Source organism: Anser brachyrhynchus (assembly GCF_964034855.1).
Source record: "Anser brachyrhynchus genome assembly, chromosome: 4".
NCBI lineage: Eukaryota > Metazoa > Chordata > Aves > Anseriformes > Anatidae > Anser > Anser brachyrhynchus.
In genome coordinates this window covers 76,943,220-76,958,082 of record NC_137698.1, presented here as the reverse complement: position 1 = coordinate 76,958,082, position 14,863 = coordinate 76,943,220, and the positions used below count along the sequence as shown (strand labels likewise).

Below are 14,863 nucleotides of genomic sequence, written 5' to 3'. Positions count from 1 at the left end.
AGCTGGCAACACATGAGAGCTGGCTGAACATGAGCCAGCAGTGTGCCCAGGCGGACAAGAAGGCCAACGACATCCTGGTTTCTATCAGAAATAGCATGGCCAGCAGGACTGGGGAAGTGCTTGTCCCCTTCCCCTTGTACATGGCACTCGTGAGACCACACCTCGAGTACCATGGTTCAGTTTTGGGCCCTGCTGAGTTGCTCAACTGTGTGGAGAGAAGAGCAATGAAGCTTGTGAAGGGATCAGAAAACAGGACATATGATGCTCAGCTGGGAGAATTGGGGCTGTTTAGTCTGGAGAAGAAAAAACTGAGAAGAGACCTCACTGCTCTCTACAACAACCTGAAAGGAGGTTGCAGCAACGAGGGTGTTGGTTTCTTTTCTCAGGTGACAAGTAATCGGACACAAAGAAACTCCCTCAAGTTGCACCAGGGGAGGTTTAGATGGGACATGACACAGAATTTCTTCATGGGGAGGGTGATCAAGCATTGGAATGGGCTGCCCAGGGAAGTGGTGGAGTGCCCAGCCCTGGAGGCGTTCAAGAGATGGGTGGATGTGGCACTCAGGGACATCTATTAGTGACAGGATTCAGCAGGTCAGGCTGATAGTTGGACTTGGTGATCTTGAAGCTCTTTTCCAATGAAAATGAGTCTACGAGTCTATATATATTAAGAGAAAATTTAGAATACCTTGTCTGAATTGGGTGTCCTGCCACTGCTGCTTAATCACCTTTCCTTTTGGCCAGCCTCTAAATTGTAGCATAGCAGGAGGTGGTGGAAAAGGTGGTCTCCAACTGTGTCAGCACTTTATGCAGGGAGGAAAAAAAAAGTAATTAAACAAAATGAGTCCCTGAATCTCTAGGCAGGAGCTGGGGGAGCCAAGTCCTTCCCACTGAAAGAGAAGAGTAAGTTCAAGACCACCTGATGAAACTGAACAGGTGGAAGCCTATGGCGCCCGATGCCATGCATCCCAGGGTCCTGAGGGAACTGGTTGATGTAGTTGCCAAGCCACACTCCATCATACTTGAAAAGTCCTGGAAGTCAGGTAAAGTCCCTGGTGACTGGAAAAAGGGAAACACCACTCCCGTTTTTAAAAAGGGTAGAAAGGACGACCCAGGGAACTACAGACCGGTGAGCCTCACCTCTGTGTCCAGAAAGATCATGAAACAGATCCTCCTGGAAGCAATGTCAAGGCACGTGCAAGGGAAGGAAGTGATCCGAGAGTTTCACCAAGGGCAAATCGTGCCTGACCGATCTGGTGGCCTTCTATGATGGAGTGACCGCATCAGTTGACGAGGGAGCTGTGGTCAATGGCTCTATGTCCAGGTGGAGACAGGTGATGATGAGTGGTGTCCCTCGGGGTCCATCTTGGGACAGACTGCTTAATATCTTTATCAATGACATAGACAACGTGATCAAGTGCACCCTCACCAAGTTTGCAGATAACAGCAAGCTGAGTGGTGCAGTCAGTACACCAGAAGGAAGGGATGCCATCCAAAGGGACCTGGAGAAGCTTGAGAATTGGGTCTACATGAACTGAATGAGGTTCAACAAGTGCCAGGTGCTGCATGAGCGTCAGGGCAATCACAGACGAGAGTACAGACTGGGAGAAGAACTCACTGAGAGAAGGATGATCAGAGGGCTGGAGCACCTCTTCTAGGAAGAAAGGCTGAGAGAGCTCGGGGTGTTCAGCCTGGAGAAGGCTCCAGTGAGATCTCACTGCAGCCTTTAAGTACTTGAAGGGGCTTATAAAAGAGATGAAGAGCGACTTTTTACACAGGCAGAGAGTGATAGGACAAGAGGGAATGGTTTTAAACTAAAAGAGGACAGATTTAGGTTAGATATAAAGCAGAAACTCTTTGCTATGAGGGTGGTGAGGCCCTGCCCAGGCCACCTCAAGGAGCTGTGGCTGCCGTATCCCTGGCAGTGCCCAAGGCCAGGCTGGATGGGGCTGGGAGCAGCGGTCCCTACCCATAGCAGGGGGTTGGACCTGGATGGTCTTTAAGGTCCCTTCCAACCCAAGCCATTCAGATGATTCTACGAAAATTTGTTTCCCCCATGCCAGTCTGCAAACTCTGTAACCAAAGGTTCCTGTAAGGGTAAACAGAACAAGGAAAGCAGGCACTTCCAAATGAAGGAGAAACGGCAAACCTAAAAATCACATGCTTCAAGACCATCCTTAGAACAGTGGCAAACTTGCGTACACTTAAAACTTGCAGTGTAGCTAACTGCTGTTAATTGTTATTTTAACTACTAATGTTTAAAGGGAGCCTTGATGGGATTTATTGAGAGTCTGTGTTAAAAGAACACTGTGAGCTATAAAATCGTCTTAGATACTACCAAAAAGTCAAAGATCTTTTTCATTTCTGGAGGCAGTCTTTATTATTTTCTTTAATTGGTGGCATGGTGAAAATTTAAAAGTTTCCTCAAGTTTACAACTACTTCCAACAACAGAGGAATGCAATAAGGGAGACCTATGAACTGCAAGATAGATTGACTGGATGTAAAGAAGGAGCAAGACAGATAATGGTGCCAGACAGGAATCTGCCAGGAAAAGAACGTACTGCTGAGCTGCCTCTCAAATAGCCACACATGTAAACCGAGTTTAAATAAACTAGAACATGCCAGTACCCTGTTAGCACTCCAGATCTTTTTCTCAAAACACGTATCAGACTCGAAGTAATTTATAGAGAAATTTTCTATTTCGGCCACTGTTAAAATATCTTAACCGAGCTCAAAAGCACAGTATTTATTTCTCAATCTATTTTTCTCACGCATTCCTTGATAACATTTAACCTCGGGAGCCAGCAGGAAACATTATGCTGACTCCATCTTACTTTCTTGCCAAGAGTGAGAAAGAAAATAATAGCCATGGTAGTCAAAATTTATCTGCCTTCAGAGAATACAAAAAGCCTCGAAGACTTAGATTATTTCCAAGATGAAGGGTTATCTGTTTGAAGACACTGGTTAGATTATGCATTTTAGTTCACTAGTAAGAGCAAGATTATCTGAAGCAGAAAGAGCAAGAAGGGGAGAAGAGTTATCAGACATCATCCTGCTTTCTTACAAGAAATAAGATCCACAGATTGAGTTATTTTATGCTATTCCCACTATTGCATTGGAAAGTAAAACCAGATACAGATTTCTGAAGATATGCAAGAAATGGGCACTTGCACAGGACTTCATTTCTGTAAAAATTAATCCCCAGAATCTTCTTGATCAACTACTACGTACGAACAAAACGCCCTTGAATAAAACAGTTGTGCACGTGGGTGCTTGCAGCTGCCAAGAGCTTCATCCCAGCAGATCGGCTGGGAGGTAAAGTTATGGCAATGGGAAGATTTTACTCCTTGCTTTTGGATTTTGGGGTATGTTGTGTTTCTCCCCTTGGGAAAGATAACTCATCTTGGGTGATAAGATACAGACAACTATGTTTAGAAATTGCACATGGAGTCACTTGAATGAAGTCTGGCTACTCTCGTTTTGCATACAAGAAAACAGCACAAGGCAAAGCTAAAAATAATCCCAGCCACGCTCAGCCCAGTCTAACCTCGGCTTTATTTGCACATGATACAGGGCTCTGCCTTACATGGCTTTAGTGCCTGCCACAGCATGAAAACCCCAGCAATGTGGTACGGTCATCTGCCTTGCAGCACACAGGACTTGCTTCTCTACAAACATGGCTCGCTCTACTATTCATTTCTGAATTTGTGCTTAAAAAATGAGAAAGAAGGACACATTCTCTACGTTACTGAGCCACAACTTGTTGGCTGTCCTATCTTGATCCCCCTAAGTGCTCAGGGTGTGATGTGCAATGACAGCTGAGAAGGAAAAACGGTGGTGAAAAAAAATCACCAAATTCACCAGGAATGATCAAGGAAGAACAATATTTGGGGGGGTTATAGCATGATTTTTTTATATGCTGCAAACACAAGAAAGTTAGGAAGCTGGTCCACAGCTAGGTGAAAAGAAGAATGCCTGAGCTAATATGGTTAGCACTGCAACAGATATTTCCTCTTTGAAAATGGATCCAAATAGAGTCTCCTAATTTGCTGTGGTTTTGTATTTATACTGTCTAGAACCTGAGTTCTGGGAACACAGGGTATTTGCCCCTATTTTTTGTGCTTCATAGAAAATGCACCATCAGGAAATAGAATCATTTGTCACTGAAACTGTAACAGAAAGGACACCATTATCAATGCCTAAACAGAAGCATTTATAAATTAGTGGAGCTTATCCTTAACTGAAGGTTAATACTATGCATATACGAAAAAATACAAGAGAACTATAAAAAAGCCATTTAAGAGATAGCATTCGAATTTGTCATTTTAACCTCTCTTCTTCGTGATGCCCAGCAACTTTGTTTAATCTTCCAAACCACAGCTGCCACCAGGAGCAAAGACAGGAAGCAACTGTAAAGGAGAAAAGAAAATAAATATCTTATTGTCCTTGTTCGTAACATAACGGCAGCTGCAAAACTAGCAAATCAAAAAACTAGACTAAAAGTTCACATAATACTTAGAGGTACTTTGATGAAAGATAATACAGCAGTGCAAAATGCTTTGCACAGTTCAGTGCTCATGACACCTGGTGAGGAACGATGTACATCTATTTTTAGAGAAACATTGATCCAAAGTTACCTATTTGACCTCCTTATACGACATCCACCAATTTTCACTAGGGAATCAGAACAGTAAGGCAGGAAGATTTAATCGTTTTGGAAGAGCCAGTATTTACTATCTTTGGCAATATTTAAAGTGAGAGGATAACCCAACAAAAGAAAAGCCTTGAAAGAGGCAGAGAAAATTGATTTTTTTTTCATTTCAAAATTACAAAAATAAGATAAGGTGTATAGTAGTTGGATTCTTTTTAACTGGCTCTTGCAGAACTATAGGCATTTCTTGATTTCCCCAAATCTATATTGCTTTGCTTAAATCTAAAGAGGAACAAAAGGATGAATGGGTTTATCAACTCCTAGGGAAAATGCAAAAAAGCAGATTTAACAAAAAGCAGTTATCATAATAATAAAAACCTGCTATTGACAATTATGATCTTATCGGACTGAATACTTAACAAGCAACTTCAAGGCACACTGGCTAAGATTAAAATTTATCCTTTTGTATGACTGTACCCCAGCAAAAGCCTCTCTTCTCAAGTACCACACTGATGGGGAAGAGAAAAAGTCTCCAGAAGTCTCCTCCTCATGCTCTTTATGTGTACTTGAGAGTGTGCTTATAGGAAGATTAACCCGAACAGATGATTTACTTCTTCAAGTGCACCATTTACGCCAGCTGCAGTGCTCTGAGTGTCTGAAGGGGGATTTCTGTTGACCAGGAACCGCTGAGCGTCTTGGCGAGGTTCAGCTCTCACCCTTCTGGGGCTCCCAACGGAGACCACTGACACACGAGAAGGGCTGCTGCAGCCAAAAGACCACTCAATGCTCCCTGCCTTCAACAAAAAACAAAGCTCTGCTTCCAAGCGTCCACCCAGTTCGCAGATCTCCAAGCCTCCTATTTCCGAACAACCCCGCGGCTTCCAGCATGCTCTCCCATACCCATGTACCGCAACCCCGGTGACCTCCTCTGGATGCGCCCCTGATTGAAATACCACAACCGATGATGACTGATGGTATTGTGCCCCACCATTTCCATTTTCACCCCTTCTTAAGTGTTTGCCTTAGATGAGCTGCAAGGAACTGCACGCCTCGTCCTTCGAGCAACCAGGAGTCCCACTCTCCGACGGCCAATTCTTTAGCAGAGAGCAGTGCAAAGGCTTGGCAGCGTTATTAATCACTAAAAAAGGACAGACAGCAAGAGCTGTTCCCTGAGATGAGAAAGGAGGGCCTGCTCCTGATTACACATCATTATCCGTTGCCTATATATTATGAAAACTGCATGTGATCAGGCACCAAGCGCTCACGGGGCAGCCTGTAGGCACTGTGCTTTTATTTTTCAGGCTTGGATATATACAGAGGTACATCTTCCTGTCATATACCATATGAAATTAAAAAAATTGGCACCTGTGTGACTTCAGCATTAAAATGTCTGCACAGCTTCTAAAGACTCCTGCGGTGCCTATTTCTTCATAAATTTAAGCAGGATCATGGAGAGATTAGTTTGGCCTTTTTCATTTCGAGATACATATTCCAAATCACTTCCCTGACACTTTATCTAAATATTAAAATCTGACATTTGTTCACTGTAAAAGCATGGTCATTTTTCTGCAAATACAAACAGTTTAGACAAGCACTTTCAATGATTATTTTATTTTCCCTTTTGAGAGGTACTGGATTACTGTCGAGCTTTGTAGTAAAGAACAATGTGCCATCCACTAAAGCACACACATTAAGTCTTTAATTGCTATTTTGGTAAAGAAGCAAACATGCATTACTGATGATTAAGGATGTCATACCTTCAGCTTTCCTTTTCTTTCCTGAAGCTCCCTACTGCTGCATTAAATGCAAGAGCAGACTGTCTGCGCCACCAGGAAATAGTATTTCTCTCCTGGACAAGGTCACACTTAGACTAGATGGATTTCCACTCATACCACACTTCAACAGGCAGAAGTGAATGATGGACTAACAAAAATTTTGAGTACCCACATTTGTCTTGGGACTCCTGTTAGCTCCCCGCAGCATGAACGCCACCGCACTGACTCAATGGCTTTGGTAAGCTTTCCTCTTCTTATAAACTCCCTTTTCCACAAAGGGACTTACTCTTTCTGAGGTGAAACATTTGCTTTATCTCTGAGGCCCAAAGCCAGTGCTCCCCGCAGAACAAAAATCCCAAATGCATCCAAGCCGAGCTAGCACAGCTAGGACCACAAGCTAAACCTTCCGTCTTTTGTCTGTTTTGTTTGCAGAAAAAATTTAGCATCAGCGTGCAAGGGAAGGGGGGAGATAAAACAAAATCTTCAAGGCAGCAGGGAAGTGTCCTGGCTGCATGTTTAATCTGACCACAAAAATGTCAATATTCAAGCTCCTGCAGGAGCCCCATGACAGGCTGCCAACACGACACCGAAGGGCAACGCCTGCCAGGCGATGGCACTCGCATCGTGACTCGAGCAACAATTTCATCTCAGGGTAAAACGTTTTAGATGCAGCTTACAGGCAACAGCTACCGCCATGGCGTATCCTGTTTTTACCTTCTTGCTACCTCTTTATTTAAGGAAATGAGATGGAAGTCCAAAGGGCAGAGGGAAAGAGCCAGATGCTTTGCCAGTCCAGCAGCACTGTGCTATAAAGACCCGTTTCAGCCAGATTTACCTTCAGGAGGAGTTTCTCAGGAGGCTGAGCATACAAATAAACCCGGGCTGTTGTGTGCCATGCACAGTCAGCACAGTGAATGAGATCTCCACCGTTCTGTGGGTGGCTGCTACAAGATGTATGGGCTCCATTCCCTTCCATCTATCAGACTAGGAACAGGCACACCAAACTGAAAATACACTTCAAAACCTACTGAACTCCCATGAGGACGGCTCTTCTTTAGGAGAAATGTGACCTCGGCAAGCTGTAAACACACAACTCTCTCCGCATTAATTTATTCCCTTGGAGAAAAAAGCCAGAGAGTGGAGAATTCAGAGGATTGTCTTTATCCTCATATTAAATTCCCTTTAGGAAATGTGTATTTCATGCGATTGTACATGCCAGAGTCTTCCACTGGTTTGCCACTTGCCTTGCTTCTGGCATCCCAGCCAAGACCTTCTGAAGAAAGCACAGAGAGAAATTAACAATTAAAGACCAATAAACACTCCTTCTAAAATGCTCACCACAGCGGCCTGTATTTCAGAGGAACTGCACCATGCATCTTTGTACTGTCACAAGGAGGCAGCAAATACCCACAAAAGCCATAAAACCACTACGGAAATATATTTCCCCCCTTGCACAACCTCCCCTTGGCAACACTCGGGGAGAAATAAAGCACAGCGCCTGCTCGCCGCGCTGCACTACATCATCTGCTGGAAGGACCCCAGGGGTAGAGTCAAGTCAAGATCTATCTGCTGCCTTTTCTCAGCCTAAACCATCCTGAAAGAAGTTAAAAAGACCCGTCCCTCTTGTCAGTAGCTTGAAACCAGCTTTTTCCCAGATCTTCTCTCTGAAGGCAACTGCGTAAATATGGAAGGAGTGGACGGAAACAGCTGGGTGGAACGAGAGCTGCGTTGGAAAACGATTTGGAGTGGAAGCCTACAGTTGGCAGTCCCAGTCCAACGCCGTGCGCTGCCCTGCTTTCTCTTGAACAGCCTCAACACTCTCTCTATCAGCTATGAATATAGATCCATTTAAAAATGGCTTTAAAAAAAACCTTGCTGCAGGACTTGCTTTACCTTCTTCTGTTTCTTTCTTCTCCAAAAATAACTGCCTACCAAGAACCTCCTTCATCCCTGAAATTCACTGTTCATTCAAGTCTTCTCCCTACATCTCCTCCCATCTCAAACAACGCTTTTGTATCATTTCTCCTCATCCATGGCTCTGAAAAAAACGGTAAAGGGGACAGAAATGTTCTTGGGCTCATAAAATCCCAGTGCAGTCTGCAGGCATCTCTACAAATGTCAGGTAAGAGGCCAAGCAGCATATTCAGCAACCTAAAAAGATGACACCAAAAAACTCCAATGTGAAACCAGATTGGAAGGAAAAGGAGCCATCTAGAGACATCTAAGACTCTTGGAGATTTTTTTTTTCATCCCAGGGCAATTTGAAAATCATATGGGCTGAAATTTGAAATCATATGGGTTGGATTCAGCCAAATTCAGCTTTCATTGGCCTACAGAGCTATAAATATCCCTTACGTAGCATAAACACTGCAATCTAGGGAGAAATTACATTAGCATTTTATGGAGAGTTTTCAATTTGATAAATAGCTTATTAATTTAATAAATAATTAAGAATTACTTAAGTATAATAAATGAGTGATGGTTGTAAGTAATCTCCCGTCAGTTGGCCTCAACAAATGCATTAATCGTTCGCTAGTAAGCCTCCCGCACTCTTTATGCCATAGGTTATTTCCACCCTGATACAAAAATGTGAACTTAACCACCTTGTCTGGTTTTATACCTCATTCTTAAGCTCCTTTCCTTAGCAGAAAGGATATTTTCTCCACTCCAGGTACCCGTAAAACTCTCCAAACAAGCACACTTGTATTTTTAAATGGCTGGAAAAACTTCATCAGCACTGTGAAATGATGCATTCTCACTAAGAGAGAAGAAAATCCATCTGGCATATTAGGGCCCAATTATTAAACTCTCCTACAATGTTTATCAACATCAGAGCTGCTAGTAAAAATGGCAGTTTTAAATGCCAAAATATACAGCAGCTCGAATACTAATATGCTTTAACATATATAGGTCGGTTAATAATTTCAGAAAGCACTGCAGTGATTACTAGAAACACATCCCAAATTATTTTGATAAATTGGAAGCTATTTAAGTGCTATCCAAAAGAAACTTTTAATGTGCTGGAGAGTTGTAGGACACATTTTCAACTACTCAACGCGTTAAAGCTCAGAATAATTGGAGCAAACACAAAATGCTGAAGGAATTGACCATATAATGATGCTAGGCGAGACCAGCCTGGCTGAATGCCTCTTATTACTGCACGCACAGGGTTTGCGCCGATGGCCTCTGCCAAGCAGCTATCTGCAGCCAACAGCAAACCAACAGACCCGATCTAGGGACTAACGACATTATCTTTCTGCTGAAGACAGCACCAAGGTTTAACAAGCCACAACCCACCTTATTTATTTGCAGCAGGTGGTATTTTTTCTTTCACGTCCATTTTTTTTAATCTACATATGCTCTAGCACAACCAACCTGACACCCTATAAAAACCATGACAGCTACCACTGTCATGGGATCAGTTTAACTACAGTTTTGAGGTCTTATTGGAAAGCAAGTATCAATATATGCCTGATTTTTTTTTTATTGAGCTTCTTAGGGTTCAGATTTGCAAGCCCTTCCACGCTTTTTTCACTAAGGGCATACTCTTAATTAAAGGGAAAAAGTAATCGTGCAAGTCTAAAAGCTGGAGTTTCAAGTAAACACACCAAAAATCCTGAGGGCCATGATGAAATTGGAGTGGAAAATAATGTTTTCTTGACCCTTATTTTGAAGTTTTTCTCCTTGTACTAATTTCAGGTATGAGAACAACCTACTCTGAAGGCAGGGATGTCCAAGCAGGTTGTAGGTACAAGAGGGACCAGGGCCCAAGCACGGCGTTGGCCCTATCGACTCCTTCCAGTCTCAGTTCCCCAGTTCTATAGTCAACTGACCTGGTCATCCCCTTCGCTCAACTCATTGGAAATAGCCAAATGAATGACTGCTGAGAGCTATGTGCCTCACTCTGAAGTAGACACCGATGTCTGGTAGCCGTTCTTTGGTGTCTATCACCTGCACTGACCAGAGTAAGAGCTTGGACACAACACAAACACAAATCTAAATTAAGTCCTAAAATTATAACCTAAACCCCACTGAATCAACAGGTTTAAAACCCAGAGTGCTTATATCACACCCCAAATCACTACGTGTCACTGCAGGAGGCTGTAGAGGCCAAAAGCGTAAATAGGCCCTATAATAATGGGAGTAATAAATGGAGGAGAGACCTGATGGCCCCTCTGCTGATCTGGGTGTGACCATGGCAGAGAACTAACCAAAGAGAGATGAAAAGAACAGGGAAAGAAGAAAGTTATGGAAGGAAAATTGTTAACTTTCCTCATCTCGTTAGAAATAATTTTCAGATCTTCCCAATCTTTTCCTTTTCCTTACATGAAATAAAAGGTGATTCAGACCGTATTTTAGGCACTTTCTGCTGCAGAAATAAACTATTTAATAAGCAAAAAGAGTAAATAAAATATCTAAAGCATGACTCCAGGTTTGAGTTATTGCAGCAGGCCATTCCTGCTTATTAAAAACACTGGGCAAATGTTTACAGCTGGAAAAAATGATATACAGCACCTTAACCCACCTGCGTGACTGCCATATGGAGACAAATACTGCTCCCTCTGAAGTTTTTCTGACCAAGAACACTTCAAAGTCCAATTATTCACACCGAAGTAAAATTATACAATTTGATATTCAGACGTCGGTACAGGCCACAAGTGCTCATGTCATGCTGTGACACCGTGAAAACACAGAACTTGGAACTTCTTTCTTCCGTTTGTGAAAGAGATCCTTATCTCTAACTCCTTGTAAGACTACAAAAGGACTGGAGGGAGGCAGCAGTGAGCACCCCAAGGAGGATGTTTCAAGCATAAATACGAAAGGACAGAGCAGACAAGAAAAAGGGTGAACTGTGCACGAGGACACAGAGCAGAAACACAATACAGAACATTGATCATAAATCAATGTAACAAAGCCCAGTGTGGGATCTTATGGAAGGGTAAGGTGATTACAATTCACAAAACCCCACAGAAAATCAATTATACCCTCTCATGCTCTCACAACCAAAACAGCCAGATGCATGTGGCCTGCTGATCTGGCCAACGTCACTTATGTCCCACACAGGGACAGGGGATGCTGGCTGGCAGGTCCTTGCTGTTTCTCCTGGTGTCTTTACTGGAGGCAGCAAGCCTGGTTCGCAGGTCTTTTATACCATGTAGGGCTCAACTGCTTCTTTGGCAGGGCTGTTTGGCCTTGAAGTTTTGCTTACTTCACTCTTCAGACCTTTTAGGCAAGTTGGTGAATGCCTCTGTCTCCTTGCTTTGAGTTTCTTAGGGCTGCTACACTAATAATACCCCTGGTTTTGGAGCACAGGGTCACCTCCTGACAAGTTGTCTGTGATGCACAGGGGTCACATGCGTGATCCCCAGCTGCTTTACAACCAAATCTGTCACCAGTTAGAACAGAAGCCGTGCTTTCTGCTCCTGTCTGCTGTTTCTTCTGGTGCTTACACACGCTCTCCATCCTCATTTCATTCAAATCAATCTTAAATATTTATCTGATAAGTCTCTACAGAACCGGCCAACAAAGCACAGAAGCACAGAAAAAATTCAGAAGCAGTTTTTTAAAATAGAGAAACAGAAAGGAAAAAAAAGGATCACTGGTCAGCAATGTGACTTTAGAAGGCCACCGATATTCTGACGTCTTTTGTACACAAAAGCACACTGGTGAAAAATACACTGGTGAAAAATCCGTATTATAGATTGGTGTGATGGCATACAGGGATTTTTGGAAGTTGAAGAAGCACTGATACTAACACAAGCATTTACTAGAGACCGTCAAAATAGCTCAAACTTTCTGTTGAAATAAAGCAGTAGAAATTTTATAATAAAGAGCTGTATTATGGAAAGCAGGGAGAAGGAAACAGAAAAAAACACCGTTTGCTTGCAATTCATTTAGATTTACAAAGGTCAACCACGGTTATAATATCATTTCTCCTACAGCTCCAATTATAATACGATATTAATGACCCTGCAACTTCACTGTTCTACCCAACCTTTATCCACTGACATTTTCTTTGCATAAAATAAGAAATTATTGTGTTGCAAAATAAAATAATGGCAATATTCAGCCATAGAGCTGAACACTGACTCCAGAAGGAGCCCCAGAAGTGTACCAGCACCTCTAAACGTGATGCACACCCTCCTCTGACCCAGAGCAGCACAGCTCTTAAAAGGAAATCAAATCCAGCAGTCACATTTTGTCCTGTTCCACACTGACTTTTAAATGATGCCATTTAAAAGCATTGCCAGGTTCCTGGCTGCTCTGTAACTTTGTGAGCCACACAGCAAGTCAGGGTTCTGCAAGAGCCTTTGATACTCCATAAATTAAGCAGCGCTGGAGATAAGCAATGTAGCTTGCACTCCGGTGCCTACTGGAAGGACTTGCATGGCCTAAATCATCACAAATGTCAGCAAACAGAGAATCTAAAACTCCCGTTTCCCTGCATGGCTCCCCATGCACCTCAAGGCACAGCTGTTCCTTCTGGCAGCACAGCAGAAGAGCGTGTTTAGGATGGGGTTACAACAAAGCATCTAGGGTGGCTTCTGTGAGATGGAAAATGTGCCACATCAGCAGCAGCACACGAAAATTTACATAAATGTTACTTGCAGAAAATTTACATAAATGCTACTTGCAGAATGGCAAAATGAGGCAATACTCTTAAACATGGTAACAAAGCCATTCTAAACATTCATTTAACAGAACAAAGTCTGGTTTTGTGTCCATGGCATCCAGAGAAGCAGTATGTAACCCAGTTTCCAGATTAGAGGTGATCTATATCTCAAAGGTGGTTATACCAACGTTCTTTAGGCTTTGCAAAAAGCATTTTCATTGCCTCTACTCAGCGTGCGAATTTTCAGCCACCTCTATCTCATTAGCATCACAGGGGGCTATCAGATATTACTTATTTATACTTTAACTTGGATTCAACTGTGATTATGAAATGTACCCTAGAGCATTAAAAATACAAGAGTTTCAATCATTTCACCTCCAAACAGCAGGGATGAATCATACCTTTCTACTACACCGGTTATTCAGCAAGTTAGAGTGAATGTAAAATGAAATATGGGGGGAGGAACTTAGCAGTAGTTACAATTGAAGAATCAAAGGGTTTCTCATGTATTATAAATGTGTGCCTGAAAAACACCAGTAAACTGTCTTCTCCCTAATACACACATTCTTACTCCTCTGGGATGTGAAGATGTTAGCTAAGTAACACTGCAACATTACTTCTCAAGGAGATCCATGTGATAGCAGTGGAAGAGGGAAGGAAAAATCACTGCTGACTATCTGCGGTTTACCTAACTTGTGTATTTTCAACTGCGTGTCCTAACTGAGATATTTAACGCGTCTATCTTCTTCTTCAAACTGTGGTTCTCTTCTAATAATAGAACCGGAGGAATTGTTCACAGTGAAGAGCTTCAAACTCTCATAAGCAGGTGGACCTGGGTCTATAAAGAACTAATGACTAGTTTGTAAAGCACGGATCAATCATGTGCCATTAAAAAGGAACTGAACAACCAACTGCTTAGCTATTAGTTCTCCTTGTAAGTAATTAGGCTGCCACAAAGATTTTTAGGAGAGACCTTGACTGCAATGGATTCAGCAGAACAAGCCCTTAAGTCTGATCCAGGAGTAAACATTTATTGCATATCAATGCAAGCAAGGTGGCAGCTCAAACCCCGTGTTTACCTGGGATTGTATTAAAAGCACACTCCACGCTGTAAAAGCTGCATACTAGATGAAAACATTTGATACAAACTACTTGTCTGAAGGACCCATCTGGAGCTCCTTGCTTTAATTAAATTTAGCATGGAATCTAAAGCAAGATATTATTCACATCGCTCACTTCAAAATGGGCATGATATTGCCTACTTCCAAACAGTTTGTAAGATCTAGACTAAATAGACATGTCTATCTCTCCTGTGGGAGTCCTCCTTATTGATCAATTATTGTTTTTATACTTGCGGAGCAATAATTGCTTTATATTTCCGGAGTAGTAACAGTTCCTAAAACAGAGACTAACACATCGGATTATGAAACCTTAAAGAGACGGCTTGCTGTGCTTCAGGGGACATTTAACCTCTTTGTTAGGGATATACTGTTTTGGAGGATGGAAGAGGAAACATGGACTAAAATTACTTCTGCGGGTTTCACTCCTACAGAATCATCAATTTACTTCACACTGAGAAATGAACTTTACCAAGCGGTTCATGAGTGACAGAAGGGTGTTTGGCTTCAACTGTGTTAAAATTACGTTAAGCTAAATACAAGCATACTTCTCCGAGTTCAGTTTGAAATCAAAAGGTGCTACCTATAGAGTCTGAAATTAGTCCACGTCTAACTTTTTGCAAAATCGCTTCTTTAATTTATATGTTGTGCCTGACGATGTGTGAATATCTACAATTTCTCTAAATCACTTTGGATTCGTATGAT

At 42.4% G+C, this 14,863-nt stretch overlaps 1 protein-coding gene across 1 annotated transcript in view; it reads right to left on the bottom strand.

The window, feature by feature from the left end:
- ATRN (attractin) overlaps positions 1-14,863 on the bottom strand; it is a 149,994-nt gene that overhangs the window by 28,718 nt on the left and 106,413 nt on the right. The window contains exon 26 of the mRNA XM_080592234.1: positions 4,332-4,410. Coding sequence (XP_080448360.1) covers positions 4,332-4,410 — 79 coding nt within the window. The remainder of the gene's footprint in view (positions 1-4,331; positions 4,411-14,863) is intronic.